This window comes from Monodon monoceros, unplaced genomic scaffold (genome assembly GCF_005190385.1).
Source record: "Monodon monoceros isolate NGI ecotype Baffin Bay Population unplaced genomic scaffold, NGI_Narwhal_1 Super_Scaffold_7, whole genome shotgun sequence".
NCBI lineage: Eukaryota > Metazoa > Chordata > Mammalia > Artiodactyla > Monodontidae > Monodon > Monodon monoceros.
This window is the reverse complement of record NW_021703784.1, coordinates 19,968,629-19,987,247: the sequence shown is the minus strand read 5'-3', so window position 1 is coordinate 19,987,247 and position 18,619 is coordinate 19,968,629. Positions and strand designations below refer to the sequence as shown.

General features: G+C 39.3%; 1 protein-coding gene across 7 annotated transcripts in view; it reads right to left on the bottom strand.

Annotated features, from left to right (window-relative positions):
- Positions 1-18,603, bottom strand: part of ALG9 (ALG9 alpha-1,2-mannosyltransferase) — a 96,207-nt gene extending 77,604 nt beyond the window's left edge. For 3 of the 7 annotated variants that reach the window (XR_003791438.1, XM_029207901.1, XM_029207899.1), the window contains exons 1-6: positions 18,398-18,584; positions 17,269-17,407; positions 16,310-16,444; positions 11,541-11,611; positions 5,869-5,957; positions 3,554-3,689 (exon numbers count right to left, since the gene is read on the bottom strand). Coding sequence is in view for 6 of the 7 variants with exons in the window: in XM_029207901.1 (XP_029063734.1) it covers positions 3,554-3,689; positions 5,869-5,957; positions 11,541-11,611; positions 16,310-16,444; positions 17,269-17,407; positions 18,398-18,528 (701 nt within the window). In the remaining variant the exon portion in view is untranslated. Of the gene's footprint in view, positions 1-3,553; positions 3,690-5,868; positions 5,958-11,540; positions 11,612-16,309; positions 16,445-17,264; positions 17,408-17,808; positions 17,901-18,151; positions 18,268-18,397 lie in introns of those variants that run through there. The other 4 variants (XM_029207900.1, XM_029207902.1, XM_029207903.1 and 1 more) reach the window with 4 other exon arrangements.
- Between the last annotated feature and the right edge of the window lie 16 nt (positions 18,604-18,619).

Sequence of the window (18,619 nt, the reverse complement as noted above, 5' to 3'; positions counted from 1 at the left end):
TCTTCCTTTCACTTAAATTCCTCAAGCAAGTATCAACAGCATATGTGTGTTGTCTTCACTATTTCTTCCTTAAGGCCTAACATCAAGCTATTAAGACTGATCTAAGGTACCAGGAATCTCCTGTCCGCCAAACCCAGTATGTTTCCACAAGCTTCATCTCCCTTTGTCTTTCTGTTGCACTTGACACAAAGCATCTGCTCCTTCCTCTTTAGACTCCCTGGCTCAGATGGTCTTTTCTGGGGGCTTCCCTAGTGCTCCTTTCTAGGCTTCTTTTTCCCTGCCTCACGGTGTGCCCTACCATGGTCCTAGCTCCCAAAAGCAAGGTTGTACTTTTCTCTATATATACTCATTTTCTCGGGTGCTTCAACTCCTCTTGCATGAACAATCACCTTCATATCCATGACTTCCTAATCTAGGACACTAGTCAGAGCCCTTACCTGTGCTCCACTCACAAAGAATTCCATCCCACACCAATCTATTTACTTACACAGAATCTACCCAATGTCAATTACAGGCTCTGCTCCTGCCTCTTCCATAAAGTCTTTACGTTTATATGGCACTATCATCTCTATCATCTCTTTGGCAATGTCATGTGAACATCTCTTCTAAGATTTGAAATTCCACATTCTATTACCTAAATATTGCATTAACATTCTGTGTTTTTATTTTTTTCTCCCCAACTAGTTACATTTCCATAGCACCTGCATTTCTCCTTTGATAAGTCAATAAATGATAGTACATTGCTAACTGACTGATTAACTGTGATCCTGAAATCATTTATCTAAAGGCAGACTAATCAAAATGCGCCAACTCAGAGGTATTTGGGGAGCTCATGAAGTTCAATGTAAACCCAGTAGAGAGTAAAAGGAATGGAGAAACTGACAAAAGGAGGATGGAAAAGTAAAAAGGAGGGAAGAACAAGGCTTTGTGAGTCACATTAAAGTTTGGACCCCATAGAGCAGGGGTTGGCAAACTTTTTATTTAAAGGATCCAATAGCAAACACTTTAGGCTTTGCAGGCCCCATATGGTCTCTGTTGCATATTCGTGTGTGTGTGTGTGTGTGTGTGTGTGTGTGTGTGTGTGTGTTGTTTTTTAACAGCCCTTTAAAAATGTAAAAATTTCTTAGTTCTTAGGCTATACAAAACAGGCCAGCTGGATGTGTGACCCACAGGCTACAGAATGCCAACCTCTGTGACACAGAGCAATGGGGAAGCTATTACAAAGACAAAACAGAGTGATAAAATCATATTTGCATTTTAGGAAGATAACTCTAGTTTGAGCGTGGAGAGCAGATTTATAAGGATCAAGACTAGAGATGGGAAGATCATTTATGAGCCTACATAAAAGAACAGAGGGAGGTGAAGAAAAGTAGATTCAAAAGATATTCAGGGGCTTCCCTGGTGGCGCAGTGGTTGAGGGTCCACATGCCGATGCAGGGGACGGGGGTTCGTGCCCCGGTCCGGGAGGATCCCGCATGCCGTGGAGCGGCTGGGCCCGTGAGCCATGGCCGCTGGGCCTGCGTGTCCGGAGCCTGTGCTCCGCAACGGGAGAGGCTGCAGCAGTGAGAGGCCCGCGTACCGCAAAAAAAAAAAAAAAAAAAAGATATTCAAGAAGTACAAGAAATTAATAAGACATGAGAAAGAGAAAACAGTCACAGATAATTTTCAGGTCCTGGCTCAGCACAGACGGTGGTACCATTTCTGGGCTAGAAACAAAGGTAAAGGACAGATTTGGAGGGAAGATAATGAGTTCAGTTCTGTAAATGTTTAGCTATATAAATGGAGATATCCAATAGGCAGCTAGGTATACATGAGCGAAGCTTAAGAGATGACTGGACTATATAAAGATATGGGACTCATCAAGATGATGGAGAGAGCAGAAAGTACAGAAGAGGCTCTTACACAAAATATTGAGAAATATAATTAATTTGAGAATGATGTGCAGAATAGAAGAGAAGACTGGAGGTGGGGAAACCAGCCTTTAAAATCCACTTAAGAACATTTTAAATGCCTATTCTGATTTAGTAACTCCCTTATAAAAATTTATCCCATAGATAAATTTCCACAAGTGTATAGACATATGTACAAAAATGTTCACTGAAACATTGGGTATAACAGCAAAAAACTGAAAACCAAATGCCTACCAATAAAACAATGGTTAAATAAATTATGGACAGCCATATAATAATGGAATGTTATGCAACTGATACAAAGGACGATATAAATCTATGTACAGAAGATATACATATGTATAGGATAATTCTGTTTGTTTTAAGAATTTAAGTATGTATGTATAAATGTGTATGTGTGCATTTATTCATGTAAGGATAATTTCTGGAAAGATATGTACAAAACTATCAGCAGTGACTAACTGTGAAGACTGGGTTAGGGGAGAAAAGAACTAAGAATTCTTTTTACCTCATACAATCTGGTACTTTTTTAAAATAATAAAGATATACTACTATGATAATAACCTTAACACAAACTAACATATTTTTCTAAATAACTAGTGGTACAGGCAAGAAATTAAGGCAGCACAAACTAGAGAAGTTGTGAAAACAAAAAGTACAAAAGGAATGAGAGGTACTATGGAACTTGGAAAAAAAAAAGATGCTGCAGGCAGGAGAGAAGAAGGACTGAAAGGAAACTCAGATAACAAGCCTGGGTGACCGGGAAAATGCACAGCACAGGGTGGTACAGCGTGGAAAAAACATCAGCTGTTACAGTCAGAAGGCCTGGATCCAAAGCAAACATAACCTTAACAGCAAATTACTCAAAACCTCTCGAAGTCCACTTTCTCATTTATATAAAGCACTAATAATTGGAGACTTCCCTGATGGCACAGTGGTTAAGAATCTGCCTGCCAATGCAGGGGACACGGGTTCGTTCCCTGGTCCAGGAAGATCTCATATGCCACGGAGCAACTAAGCCTGTGCACCACAACTACTGAGCCTGCACTCTAGAGCCCACGAGCCACAACTACTGAACCCACGCACCACAACTACTGAAGCCCATGCGCCCTAGAGCCCACACACCGCAACTACTGAGCCCATGCACCGCAACTCCTGAAGCTCGCATGCCCTAGAGCCCACGCACCACAACTACTGAGCCCGCGTGCTACAACTACTGCAGCCCACGCACCTAGAGCCCATGCTCTGCAACACGAAAGCCACTGCAATGAGAAGCCTGCGCACCACAACAAAGAGTAGCCCCTGCTTGCTGCAACTAGAGAAAGCCCACACGCAGCAATGGAGACCCACCAAAAAAAAAAAAAGCACTAATAATTGTATTTGTCTTGCAGAGTAGGTTTAGGAATAAAGTTCATAAAGGGTTTAGCTGTGCACAGGATACAGCAGATGCTTAACAGTAACTTGCTTATTAGAATTAATCGTAACAATAAGTACTAAGAGAAATATTCTTCCAATTCCCAGAATCTTTGAATAATTAATTTCTATAACTTTAGGTCCTACCCAAAGAATATGGAGGTAACCTAACATTAGGATTGACTATATACCCAGTGATACATGGAAGATGAATCAGGTTAGTTTCTTACCCAAGAGCTGCACTGAATGGCCAGCCTAAGATAGCCCCAGCTGCTACTCCAAGCACAGCAAAGGAAGTTTTGTCCATATACCAGCCAGTCATGGCTATCAATGTAGTGTACATACAGAAGCTGCTAGGAAGGAATGCTGCAAGACAAAAGAAATGAAAAAAAACGGGGGAAAGGGACAAGAGATTGAGATTTATGAGTTATCAGTTATTAAAAATATAGCTGCACTGCAATATGTCAATAACCAGGAACATACTTTGAGCAATGCTATATTAGAAATGAGGAGTAAAGTGATACTCGTTAAAAAAAAAAACAAAAACAAAGTTCAATGATTTTATTTTCTCTCTCCTGTTTTTTATGTACCAACACATCACCCAATTATACAATGCCAACCATGCCATTTATCTCCTGGCCTGTACCCCAAGTCTAAAACTTACAGGATTCCAGGTTCCCCAGATGTACCTCCAGGTTACATTTCCAGACAGGAAGTATGCTTCAAGAAATTTAGAGCCATTGCTAACAATCTGTTTCTGAAGAAGTTTATCCTCTGGTAGTCTTCTGAGACTGTCCTATTAGCAACCTGTACCCCGTAGGAATTCTCAGAAGCCTTCTCAAGGAACAAATATGTTCGATGGCAGCACTGCTTTGCATCCTTCATCCACTGACATAGATAGCTTGGCCTTTAGATGTCCCCCTAATTATTTCCGTCAAGGTAACTTTCTTGTTGCATACAGCAGAGGACTGACCACCTTCAGGGTCTCTGCAACAGTAACATTTCATCAAAATGTTTCTAACAACTCTACAAAAAATGCAGATCTGCCTCTCCCTGCTGTTTAAGTGCTTCACCTAGCACTAGAAAAATCAATACCAACTCCAACAGGGACCACAATGAACAGGCAGTATGATTTGAGAAACTCAGCAAAGGGTTCAGAGGCTCATATCAAAGGATGCCTTTAACTTATCTGTGCCTTAACGTCCTCAGCTGAAATTATAAAACTAAAAATACTCTCAGGTATCTCCCTCACGTAAGAATCAATTTTAGGAGTAGCAAAGTAACTAAAAAAACATGTGAAGGTTTTCCCTGGTGGCGCAGTGGTTGAGAGTCTGCCTGCCGATGCAGGGGACACGGGTTTGTGCCCCGGTCCGGGAAGATCCCACATGCCGCGGAGGGGCTGGGCCCGTGAGCCATGGCCGCTGAGCCTGCGCATCCGGAGCCTGTGCTCCGCAACGGGAGAGGCCACAACAGTGAGAGGCCCGTGTACGGCAAAAAACAAAACAAAACAAAACAAAAAACATGTGAAGTTCAACCTTCCCAGATAAATGCTAAATAATATTGATGCCATCCAAAGCTGTTGATTCTAGCTCCAAGGGGAGCAGAGGAATATGAGGTCTCTGCCAGCTCAGAGGGCAAAGCATAGTCTCATTTAGGACAGTGGATCTCAAAGTTATTCAGGCGTGAGGTCCTGAGATCTCTGCAGAACATGGATTTTGATACAGTCAGTGAAAAGCAAATATATACTTTTGCGCTAGATACTATTTTTTGTGTATATTTAGTGTGTATACTAGATTCTGGTACACACAAGCAAAAATTAAAATTGAGATGATTATATCTAGTAACTTAATTTTTCTGGAAAACTGGAAACAGGCTACCTTTTGGCAACAGGCCACTTTGGCTCAGCTCATAGAACACAAATGTTCAATGGCAGCACGGTTTGAAAGCCACCACTCTACATTAACAATTTTATTCTAAATTTCCAGAAGCTTACTTTATTCTATAAAATACAGTACTTTATAGAATACTGTATTTTATAGTATACGTTTATACTTTTATAGAATACACTGCAAATAACTGGCATAAAATAGAACCATCAAGACCAGGGTTTTTAGACATAAAGTGCTTCCTTGAGCAAAATAACAAAATTATTGTCCTTCCCCTAAAAGCAAAGAAAGGCAGTGGATGCCTCTGTTTCTCAGCCCTGCTGTGATAAAAAATATAATAATGTAATAGAAAGCAACCTGATGAAAATAACAGCTCTACAACTTATGAGTTCTTTGACTTTCAGTAAGTCGCTTCACCTTTCTAAGTTTCAGCGTCCTTACCTGCAAAAATGAGAAAATATTTATCTGACTTATAAATATTTATCTGACCTTACAACCACAGGATGGCTGTAAAGGTCAATCAAGATCAGGTAGATAACAGGACTGTAAATTACTGACATGTTACACAAATATAACCTACATCTGGACAAGTTCTTCTGCTTGATGCAACTGTGAAATATCAGTGAACCTTTTATGCCCTCACCTGCTCTTTTACTTACCTGATGATGAGCAAAACATGCCAGTGCTGAGAACCAAGAAGGCTAGCATCATTCGACTCACATGCAGCCCAAACTTCTTGCACACAGCCCTAGAGGAAAGGCAAAGACGATCAGCATAGCAAACCTTCGGGATGGAAATTTCAAATTAAAGGACAAAAACATGTCTGCATCACAGAGAACACTGAAGATCTAAAGTCAAATACAGAACTGTCTCAACAGGTCTGTTAGCAATTCCATGTGCATAAGAAACCCAAACATTCTTATTCCTTAAGCAGGAGAGAAGCTGTCTACCTAAGAGGAAATGTACACTTTCTGTGCTAGATTATTTCTAATATCAGTAGGAAAACAGCCTGATATAGTGGAAAAATAACAGCCTCAGATGGGCACAGGTTAAAATCCTGGCCCTTCCACTCACTAGCAGTGGTACCCTCATCTAGTTACATAATCTGTCATATTGCTCATCTGTTAAGTGAAGATAATGATAATACTTACTGCATAAGGTTTCTGTGAGGGCAATGCATGGTAAAGTGCACAGAAGAGTGCCAGGCACAGAGTTGCTCAATAGATGGCAGTTATCAGAAAAAAAGACTAGGAGTTACACCAAAGGTTTTTTTTGTGTTTTGCGGTACGCGGGCCTCTCACTGCTGTGGCCTCTCCCGTTGCAGAGCACAGGCTCCGGACGCGCAGGCTCAGCGGCCATGGCTCACGGGCCTAGCCACTCCGCGGCATGTGGGATCTTCCCGGACCAGGGCACAAACCCATGTCCCCTGCATCGGCAGGCGGACTCTCAACCACTGCTCCACCAGGGAAGCCCCCAAAGTTTTAATAAATAGTTATCTAAGTCAATGTTTCTAAAGCAATTATATACCTCCTTTTACTTTTGTCTTACAGGCCTTTTCAACCCTATAAATAAAACATTATTAGAGGTGATCATTGCTTCATTTAGTCAGTATCTGTTCAGACTTAACTATGTGTTACCTATTTTCTTGCTCAGGTTCCTTATTGCATCTCAGACCTTCTTTCTGAAATAATTTTGTTTCTTCCTAAATATATCCTTTAGAAGGTTCTTTAGTGAGGATCTCTTAATGGTAAATTCTGGCTTTTGTTTGATCTTTCTTTATATTTTGTCTGAAAAGTCTTTATTTAACTCTTGGTCTTAAAAGGTGGTTTAGCTGAGTACATAATTTTAGGATGACAGTCATTTTCTCACAGAACTTTGAACATATTTTTTGTCTTCTGGCTTTTGAGAATGCTTTTGTTGGTCTAACTGCCTGACATTCCTTTGTAGGTTTTATATTAGTCCTCTGTCAACTTGTAAGATCTTTGTCCTTTGTTTTACACAGTCTTACCAATTCCTTTTTATTTATCCAGCTCAGCATGTTAGGCTTCCTGAATCTGTGTATTAGCATATTTTCTCCTTTGATTCTGGAAAAATCTTATTAGCTATTACTTCCCTGAATCCTGCCTCTCCCTATTCTCTCTCTCCTAGATCTGATTAGATATATATCAGATCTTTCAACTCGACTACATTTTTTTTTTTTTTTTTGCAGTACGCGGGCCTCTCACTGTCGTGGCCTCTCCTGTTGCGGAGCACAGGCTCCGGACGCGCAGGCTCAGCGGCCATGGCTCACGGGCCCAGCCGCTCCGCAGCAATGTGGGATCTTCCCTGACCAGGGCACGAACCCGTGTCCCCTGCATTGGCAGGTGGATTCTCAACCGCTGCGCCACCAGGGAAGCCCCCACACACATTTCTTAGCCTTTCATATTTCCTTTTTTCTGTCACTCTGTACTACATTCTTAGTAATTGCTTCAGATCAATCTTCTAGTTTACTTATTAGAAGTGTCTAATCAGTTATTTGATCTACTGAATTTTCAATATCAATTATTATGTTTTCATTTCTAGAAGTTCTGTTTGGTTCTTTTTCAAATCTGCCTGGTCATTTTTGTAGTCTCATTTGTTTTTTTTTGTTTTTAATCCTTTTAATTTTATTGTGGTAAGAACACTTAATATAAGATCTACCTTCTCTACAGATTTTTAACAGTATTGTTATCTATAGGCATAATGTTCAGCAGATCTCCACAGCTAATTCATGTCACGTAAGTGAAACTTTATACCCACTGATTAGCAACTTTCCATTTCCACCTGCCCCCAAACTAGGCAGCCACAATTCTATCCCTTTTTTCCATGAGTTCAACTATTTATTTTAGATAACTCATGAAAGTGGAATCATGCAATATTTGCTCTTCTGTGACCAGTTATTTCCCTTAGCACAATTTCCTCAAGGTTCATCCACTTCGTCACATTTGCAGAATTTCCTTCTTTTTTAAGACTGAATAATACTCCATTGTATACCACGTCCTCCACCCCATTCATCTCTCACTGGGTATTTAGGTTGTTTCCAATCTTGGCTATTGTGACTAATGCTGCAACGAATATTGGAGTGCAAATACTGCTTTGAGATCCTGATATCAATTCTTTTATATAAATCCCCAGAAGTGGGTTTGCTGGATCATATAGTGTCTCTATTTTTTTTAATTTTCTGAGGAACCTCAAACTGTTTTCCACAGTGACAGTACCATTTTGCATTTCCACCAACAGCGTGCAAGGGTTCCAACTTCTCTACATCCTCACCAATACTTGTCTTTGTTTTTAGACAAGAGCCATTCTTTTTTCTTTTTTTTAACTGAAATATAGTTGATTTACAATGTTCTGTTAGTTTCTGGTGTACAGCAAAGTGATTCAAAGTAGATATACATATATATATTCTTTTTCATATTCTTTTCTATTACAGTTTATTACAGGATATTGAATATAGTACCCTGTGCTATACAGTAGGACCTTGTTTATTTTATATATATTAGTTTGTATCTGCTAATCCCAAACTCCTAATTTATCCCTCCCCCACCCCCTTTCCACTTTAGTAACCGTAACTTTGTTTTCTATGTAAGTCTGTTTTCTATGTGAGTCTGTTTTCTACGTGAGTTTCTGTTTTGTAAATACGTTCATTTGTATCATATTTTAGATTCCACATATAAGTGATATCATATAGTATTTGTCTTTCTCTTTCTGACCTACTTCACTTAGTATGATAATCTCTAGATCCGTCCATGTTGCATATGGTATTATTTCATTCTGTTTTATGGCTGAATAGTATTGCATTTTGTGTGTGTGTATACATATATATATATATGTATACACACCACATTTTCTTTATCCATTGATCTATCAATGGACATTTAGGTTGCTTCCATGTCTTGGCCATTGTAAATAGTGCTGCAATGAACACTGGGGTGCATGTAACTTTTCAAATTAGTTTCCTGTGGATATATGCCCAGGAGTGGGACTGCTGATCATATGACAATTCTATTTTTAGTTTTTTAAGGACCCTCCATACTGTTCTCCATAGTGGCTGCAGCAATTAACATTCCCACCAACAGTGTAGGAGGGTTTCCTTTTCTCCACACCCTCTCAGCATTTATTTTTTGTAGACTTTTTGATGATAGCCATTTTGACCAGTGTGAGGTGATACTTCATTGTAGTTCTGATTTGCATTTCTCTAATAATTAGCAATGTTGAGCATCTTTTCATGTGCTTACTGGCCATCTGTATGTCTTCTTTAGAGAAATGTCTGTTTAGGTCTTCTGCCCATTTTTTGATTGGGTTTTTTGTTTTTTTGTTATTGAGTTATAGGAGCTGTTTGTGTGTTTTGGAAATTAAGCCCTTGCTGGTCACATCATTTGCAAATATTTTCCCCCAGTCTGTAGTTTGTCTTTTTGTTTTGTTTATGGTTTCCTCTGCTGTGCAAAAGCTTGTAAGTTTGATTAGGTCCCATTTGTTTATCTTTGCTTTTATTTCTCTTGCCTTGGGAGACTGACCTAAGAAAACATTAGTACAATTTATGTCAGAGAATGTTTTGCCTATGTTCTCTTCTAGGAGTTTTATGGTGTCATGTCTTATATTTAAGTCTTTAAGCCATTCTGGGTTTATTTTTGTGTATGGTGTGAGGGAGGGTTCTAAATTTATTGATTTACATGCGGCTGTCCAGGTTTCCCAACACTACTTGCTGAAGAGACTGTCTTTTCTCCATTGTATATTCTTGCCTCCTTAGGCAAGAGCCATTCTAACAAATATGAAGTGATCTCACTGTGGTTTTGATTTGCATTTCCCTGATGATTAGTGATACTGTCATCTTTTCATATATGTTGGCCAGATTACTAGGTTTCTTACTATTGAGTTACAGGAGTTCCTTATACATTTTGGAAATGAATCTCTTAACAGATATATGGTTTGCAAATATTTTCTCCCATTCTGCAAGTTCTTTTTCACTCCATTAATTGTTTAGTCTCTTGTTTCTTCTTTATGTTTTCAATTCCTTCTTTTATTTCTTTAAAAATATTAAATGTAATTATTTTATATTCTTATTTTAGTAATTCCTAATAAATGAAGTTTTGCAGGTCAGCTTTCTATTGATCTGTTATCTCTGCTGGCTCTCACTCATAATGTTTTGTTCCCTTCTGTGATTTGTCATTTATTTTTACTATAAATTCTTGTTCACTAGAATTTTATCTATGGTAATGCTTTGACACCTGGATTAAGGATCCACTTCTCTAGAGAAATTTTACATTTGTTTTTGCAAGATGCCTGGGAACACGAACAACCCAGAACAATTTAAAGTAAACTCTCAACTTGGGGTTTAGGGGGCCATGTGGGTGATTTGAATTCAGTCCTGAACTCATATAAAGACCAACTTAAGATTACAATCCTCAAAGGCAGCACTGGATTTCTTTTTTTTTTTTTTTTTTTTTGCAGTACGTGGGCCTCTCACTGTTGTGGCCTCTCCCATTGTGGAGCACAGGCTCCAGATGCGCAGGCTCAGCGGCCATGGCTCACCGGCCCAGCCACTCCACGGCATGTGGGATCTTCCTGGGCCGGGGCATGAACCCGTGTCCCCTGCATTGGCAGGCGGACTCTCAACCACTGCGCCACCAGGGAAGCCCTGGATTTCTTTTTTTTTCCTCTATTCTACCCAGAGTCAAGGCCAAAGAACTTTTTTATCTTATATTTTTGGCTGTTTTGCAGTGGGAAGACTTTAAATAATGATTACTAAGTCCAGATACCTTTTAAAGCATTATTAAAATAAGATGTTTCTTAGGTTTCATGTTAAAAAAGGTAGCTATTTTTATTACTGGAACACTTAACTGCTTAATACTTTCACTAATATTCATTCAACCAATAGGTACTTGGTGAAAGACAATGTACTGGGTGCAAATAAGAGCAGTGAGTTCCACACTGGGAATAATTTCCTATCAGCTCAGCTCAAAGGGAGAAGAAAGAAATCATGATCCTATCTCTCAGGACCAAAAAAGAAAAAAAAAAAAAAAAGGGCCCTACTAAATCCTACCAAATAAAATACCAGTTAGATATTTATTAACAGAATTAAAGTTAATAATATGGAGATATGCCATTTATCACCTCAGGAAAGAAAGTGATAATTAGAAGCATTCCCTTCCAATGGTTCGTTTCAAACAAGAAATTGCACTTTAGATATAATATTAGAAGCTAGAAGGAAAATGTTTTCTGTTTCTAAACACTGCTTCTACTATCACAGTAATAATCTATGCTATATTGGGCTTCCTCATAGCACTTTTAGAAGCAAAGCTTTTATACTCACTTGTAAAAGTAAAGTTCACATATACAGCTCGCAAAAGCCAGCAAACATCGTAAAAAGTAAAAGACAAGAATCTGAAAGAAACCCAGAACAAGAAAACAGAAGTTAAAGATAAGTTAGAAAAACTCTTAAAGATGAAACCACTCTCATTTGTCACTAATAACTATAAATTGGTATAATCCTTTTGAAAAGCAATATGTATCAAGAACCATGCAAATTTTCATGTCCCTAAATTCAAGTATAGAAGTATATCTACTTCTCTGATTCCGGCCCACAGAAGTAACTCAAAATATGGGAGGGGAGGAGTTCTATTCATAAAAATGTTAATTGCAGCTCTACTAACTTAGTAAAAACTATTTTAAAAACTATAAAATGTTCAATTACAGGGAAATGGTTAAATTATATCTATTCATGTATTATTATACACATATCAAAGTTTATGGTTACAAAGACAGTGGAAAAATTCTTATGATATAAAACTCATTTATTCAACAAGCATTTCTTAGACAATTATAACTGATTATAATTATTATCAAATTATATTACAAAATACTAAATGAAAATATATGATATAACATTATTTATACATCAGAGTTACAGCTATGGAAATCAGAAGTACTGTATATGAAAAAACTGGAAAGAAATATAGTAAAATGGTAAAAGTGGCTATATCAGGCTAGTGAGACTTAGGTACATATTTTTCCTCCTATTTTTCAAATGTCTGTAATGTGGTTTTTATTAATTGTAGGAATTGACATGAATTTTACAAATAAAAATAACAAAATAATAAGAATTGTACCGAATAGCTTTTATACTACAGTATACTGGTATGTTTAAAAGCAATGAATACCTCTGAAAATAAGCACTATTTAAATATATTCTATGATTAATATTACTACATATAACTTAAAAGTTCTTTCAGTTTTCATCATTATGTTCAATCAAGTGATCAGCAAATGCCCAAGTTCATTCATTAATTCAATAAAACCATACTGAAAACCTACTATACATTGAGCACTCTCTAGATGCTACTAGGAATACAGATAATTTCAGTACAAGGTATCCACACTTAAGGACTCTTCATCTGGTTGAGGAGAGTACAAAAACACACTTAGAAAGTTAAAAATTAACAGAAGTTAATATAAGAACTGTATTTGGGAATAGGACAGTGATGCTCCCATAGCAACTAATATTCAACATAGTAACTGGATGTCGGGTTAGTGCAAAAAGACACAAAAAAGAAATGAGATATGAGGAATGGAACAGAAGAAACTAAACTCTACATGCACAGATGAAAGAGAATCCAGAGATTCACCTGACAAACCACTGACACTAATAAGGAAATTCAGTGAGATTTTGATCAAGATCAAAAAGCAAAAATCAACTGTGTTCCTCACAATTGTGTTCCTCACCTGCAATGACCTCCTACAAAAATTACAGAAAACAAGATACCATTCATAACAGTAACAAAAAGTATAAAGAATCTAGTCATTATCCTAGTCAAAGAATGGATAAGCCTAAAATGGATACATTGTTTACATTTTATTAAAAGACACAGAAAACCTAACTAAGTGGATAAATACATCATTTTAGGGATGGAATGACTCAACACTCTAAATAAATATGGATTCTCATATTAATACATAAATTCAATGCAACTCCAATCAATACCTACCAGAATTTGGGAGAGGGGCAAATTGATTCTAAAATGATTTTTAAAATACAATTTTAAGGACTTCCCTGGCAGCCCAGCAATTAAAAGACTCTGTGTTCCCAATGCAGGGTAACTGGGTTCAATCCCTGGTCAGGGAACTAGGTCCCACATGCTGCAACTAAGAGTTCGCATGCCGCAACTAAAGATCCCGTGGGCAGCAACTAAGACCCAGTGCAGCCAAATAAATAAATAAATACATAAATATTTATAAAATTAAAAATAAAACACAATTTTTAAAATGGATAGAGAAATTCATCAGCCAAATATTAACACATACTACAAAGCCATAATAATAGAAGCAATATGGTACTCTCTGACAAACTGACCAATGATACAGAATTAAAAAGGCCAGAAACATACATGGGAATGAGATGTATGATACAGATGGTATTACAAACCAGAAGGAAAAGGATGAATTATTTAGCAGATGGTGCTGGAAAATCCAGTTCGCCATATAGGAAAAAATAAAGCTGGATCTTTCCACAATTTATAAAAGATAAAATTCAAATGGACTAAAGCCTTGTATGTGAAAGATAAAATAATAAAGTTACTAGGGAAAAATACATAAGAATATCTTTGTGACCTGTGGTGACGGATTTCTTTCAGAAAGACCCAAAACCCACCAACTGTAAGTGAAAAACTAATTGGTTTGACTCTATCAAAATTAAAGATTTCTGTTCAACAAAGGACCACAGACAAAGTTAGTAGACAGGTGACAGCCTAAGAGAAAAGATTTCCAGTATCTAAAACTTACAAGGGGTTACTGTTGAGAACTTCTGCAAATCACAAGAGAAAACCACAAAACCCAACTGAAAAACAGGCAAAGGATGTAAATAGGTAATTCACAGAAAAGGAAATATGAATGACCAATAAATACATGAAGAAATTCTCCACCTTACTAGTTGTCAGAGAAATGTAATTAAAATGAGAAGCATCTCATATACATGAGAAGGGCAAAAATTAGAAAGACAGAAATATCAAGTGCTCAGATATTAGGAAGCTGAAACCCCAAACATCGTTGTAGGGAGTATAAAGTTGAATAGCCATTCTGGAGAGCAATCTGGCAGTGCTCCATGAAATTAAGTAGCCCATGGATCTATGTACAGGATGCCACTCCTGAGTGTATAATTCAGAGAATTTCACACCTCAATCCATAGAGAGAACAAAGCTGTTCTTGTTTAGGGTAGCAAGTTGTAAAGGTAACCATCACTAGGGGTGCCAATTATTACCATATTGTCTCTCAGCAACAATCCACCCTTTTCTACTCTAATTATGATGATGGGGCTGGGACCCTATAAGCTACAACTCCCCCTTGCCCTGTGGCTCACACTGGCAGAACCTAAAAAGGAGGAAACTGGAAGAAAGAACAAGAGAACAGATATCTTCATTCCTGTTTTGCTTGCTGTTTGTATCACTGATGTAAGAGGTAGGACTCTGGGTTGAATATGCCAAATTTGAAGTGACAGTGGATATCCAAATGGAGATGAAAACCTTAAGCACTGCATATTGTTATTTCTCTACTAACTCCCTCATCCTATATATCTTTCCTCTGAGACCACTTGGAGAGCCTGGACTTCCACTCCCCCAAACCTAGCAGTAATGAGGTACCTCTACCCTGACCACTAGGGTGGTATCAGTGGAGGCCTAGTTGGGAACCTGGACTTCTAGCCCCAGTTGGCAGTCACAAGGTGGTGAACCCTCTCCTTTTTCCAGCTGCAGTGGTATCAAAAGAAGCCAGCTAAAAGAGAAGCAGAATAGTGCAGAGGAAGCAGGCTGGGCCCATGAATAAGATCCAGAGTCTCATACTATAATACCCAAAATGTCCAAGTTTCAACTAAAAATTACTTGTCAACCAGGAAGATCTCAAACTGAAGGAAAAAAGTCAATTAATAAATACCAAAACTGAGATGAGATATAAGAATTATCTGACAAAGTTTTAAAGGAGCCATTGTAAAAATGCTTCAATAAGCAATTAAGAACACGCTAGAAACAAATGAAAAAATAGCAAGTCTCAGTAAAGAAACAGAAGAGAAAAAGAAAAACCAAAAGGAAATTTTAGAACTGAAAAAATACAGTAACCAAAATAAAAGCTCAATGGGTAGGCTCAACAGCAGAATGAAGGAGACAGAGGAAAGCATCAATGAACTGGAAAAAAGACGACAGAAACTGTTCAATCTGAACACAGAGGAAACAGACTGGAAAAAAGTGAAGAGAGGGCTTCCCTGGTGGCGCAGTGGTTGAGAGTCCGGCTGCCGATGCAGGGGACACGGGTTCCTGCCCTGATCCGGGAAGATCCCACATGCCGCGGAGCAGCTGGGCCCGTGAGCCATGGCCGCTGAGCCTGTGCGTCCAGAGCCTGTGCTCCGCAACGGGAGAGGCCACAACAGTGAGAGGCCCGCGTAACGCAAAAAAAAAAAAAAAAAAAGTGAAGAGAGCTTCAGGGACCCATGGGACTGTAATAAAATATCTAACATTCACATCATTGGAGGCTCAGGAGAGGAGAAACACGGCGGGACTGAAAAAGCACTTAAAAAAATAACAGCTAAAATCTTCCCAAATTTGTGAAAAGACATAAGTCTAAAGATTCAAGAAGGTGAGTAAGCTCCAAACAGGATAAACCCAAAGAAATCCATGCTAAGACACATCATAGTCAAATTTCTGAAAGGTAATCAGGTTAGGTCTCAGTTAACTCCTAATTATCCTTCAGTATTCTGTTTAAATTAAGCTCTCCCTAATATGCTAACCCACTGCACATTGTACTTTTCCTCCATGACCCACTGCATTTATAATTACTTGTTCCATGTTCGTCTTCTCCACTAAACTATAAATTCCATGAGGGCAAGGATTTGGTCATTGTTACACCCAGAGCACTTAACAAAGTGTCTACCAAATAAAAGTTGCTCCATTAATACTTGTTGAATAATGAATGAATAAATGATTCTTCTTAAAAACAATCCCCTCCTAACTATGAATATATTTGGTCCTTTTCCCAAATTGTTCCAGAGACTCACCCACCACTTGATCAGTTGTGATTGCTTCCAGGTTGGCCCGCCCTTACCTTATTAGTTTGTAAAATTCTTGCATGAAATGCAGCTGGCCAGGCGTGAAGCAACAGGTAAGCATAGGAGCGAATGGCATAAGCTGGGGAATACTCCCAAGTCTGAAACCCCTTCCCATAGATGAGGTAGTGTGTCTGAAAGTACAAAACGGATGGATTCAGGGTTATATTGGCCAAAAATCCTTGTTAAGAGGATGCAGGTGAAGTTTCTAAGCAAAAGAATTAATGAGACAAAGGTACACAAAAAAGCTGAAATTCTCAATAAGATTTGCAACTAATGGATAAGAATCAAAATGACCCAATACTGAAAAATATTAAGACATTATAAATCCTACAAGATTATTGTTTGGCCAACATTGAAAGCTTGAATTTTACCCTCTATTTATTTTTTTAAAAATACTCATTAACCAAAACAGGAAAACTCTAAATCTTGTATTTTCCTTAAACTACCTACCCTAAGCATTCCTTATTTTTTATGCAAAATGTGATCAGAAAATTTCACCTCTGCATTTCCTATAACAGGGAGTCCAACAAACTTATAGAAGTATAAATCAAGAAACAGCAATATAAGCATAGTATGTAGCAACATTGTTTATTTTACTAAACATCAGAAGAAAAAAACCAAAAATGTTTAAAGAAAGTGGTTGCCTCTGGGGACAAGGATTTGGCCATGAGAAGTGGAACAGGGAGTTTCTGCTATTCTTTTACGTTTAATATTTTTAAACTACCTCAAAGTAATATTTTGACTTAAATTTTTAAGAAAATTACAAATTACACCTTTTTTGTATAACAGCAAATTCCTATATCCTTCAATAGGAGGTAAATCATCAGTTTAGAATACAGAAATGAAAATAAGGTTATTTTACTAATAGTCACACTTGTATATTATTTGTATCTTGATTCATAACAAGGTTCCAAGCAGTGAAATCAAGAACAAAAAAACTAAAGAAATCACCTACTGGTTCCCAGTAGTTGAATGTTTCATCACAGTCAGAGATGTTGCTGAGGAGAGCAGCACATAACCTTGCTGAGAGCAGACACTTGAACGCAGTAGATCCTTCAGGTGCCCAGACTTGTCCTGCTTTGTTCCCAGATAACCTGCTCAGAAGCAAAAAAAAAGTATGTGTCAGAAAGGACCTGCTAACTAGAAGGGCTAAAACTAGACAGAAAGGACAAGTCAAGAGACACCAAAGCACATGAGTTAGTCACCTAAAAGGGTGAACCGTTAATTGTCCTGAGTAGAATAAATAAGGAACGAATTAAGACCTTAATCAACGTTAGTCATTACTTCCTGCTTTTAAGGTGTAAGCTAATTCATGCACTTCAGTTCTTTGCATCTATGACACTCCGCTTACCCCAAGCCAACAAATCGCTCACTTACAGGGCACAAGCTCTTATTCGCCTTTTCTTTATTCTAACAAGGTCATTACTTTCCATGGCTTTATTCATTTCCCCATCTGTTCAAATGCCCAGAAGCTAACTTGTGCAGTGGACATCACCTTTTCCAATTCCATATGCTGACAGCTCCCCAGCGCAGGCTTAACCTGCAGCCCTCCGGCTTGAAAAGAGAGGTGTTTGCTGGTGTGCAAGGTGGTGGGGCCCACACAGAAGAGTAAAGGGTCGGGACTCTGCGAGGACTGAAGGAAGCTGGGAGAGACAGCCGGAAAAGGTACTCTCTGCTCTCGCCTGCGTCCCCCACGGCGCCTCGGCCACACACACACACACACACACACACACACACACACACACACACACACACACACACACACACACACACACACACACACACACACACACAGCGACGCCAGCCCACCCTGGGCCTGGGCCGGAAGCCGCACAGACCTGCAGGGTTTCTTCACTAGCAACACGGGACCCGAGCTGGGGTATCTAATCTAAGGCGGGTGAAGACCCAGCGTCCACCCGCCCTGGAAGAGCAGAAAGAGCAGGGTGAAGAGGCTGCGGGCCCTCCCGGCGGGAAGGTCGGGCAGTGCGCAGCACAGCACAGCGCGGGCGAGACCCTCTACCGGCAGCCCCGCGCCGCCCGCCGCCCGCCGCCCGGCCACGCCCCCGCCGCGCCCGCACACCTACTCGGGCCGGGGCTCTGCGCTGCCCGCCTCCCGGCTGCACAGCAGCTCCCGCAGCTTGTCGGCGGCCGAGGTCGTGTCCCCGCCGCCGCCCCCGCTTCCCTTCAGGCGCTGCCGGGCTCCTCGGCTCGCCATGGCAAGAGTGGAAAAAAAGGTAGAACTCGGTGCCCTACGAAGGCGACGAGCGCGGAGACATAGCCTTTGGCTGGCAACGGTGTCCGCCGAG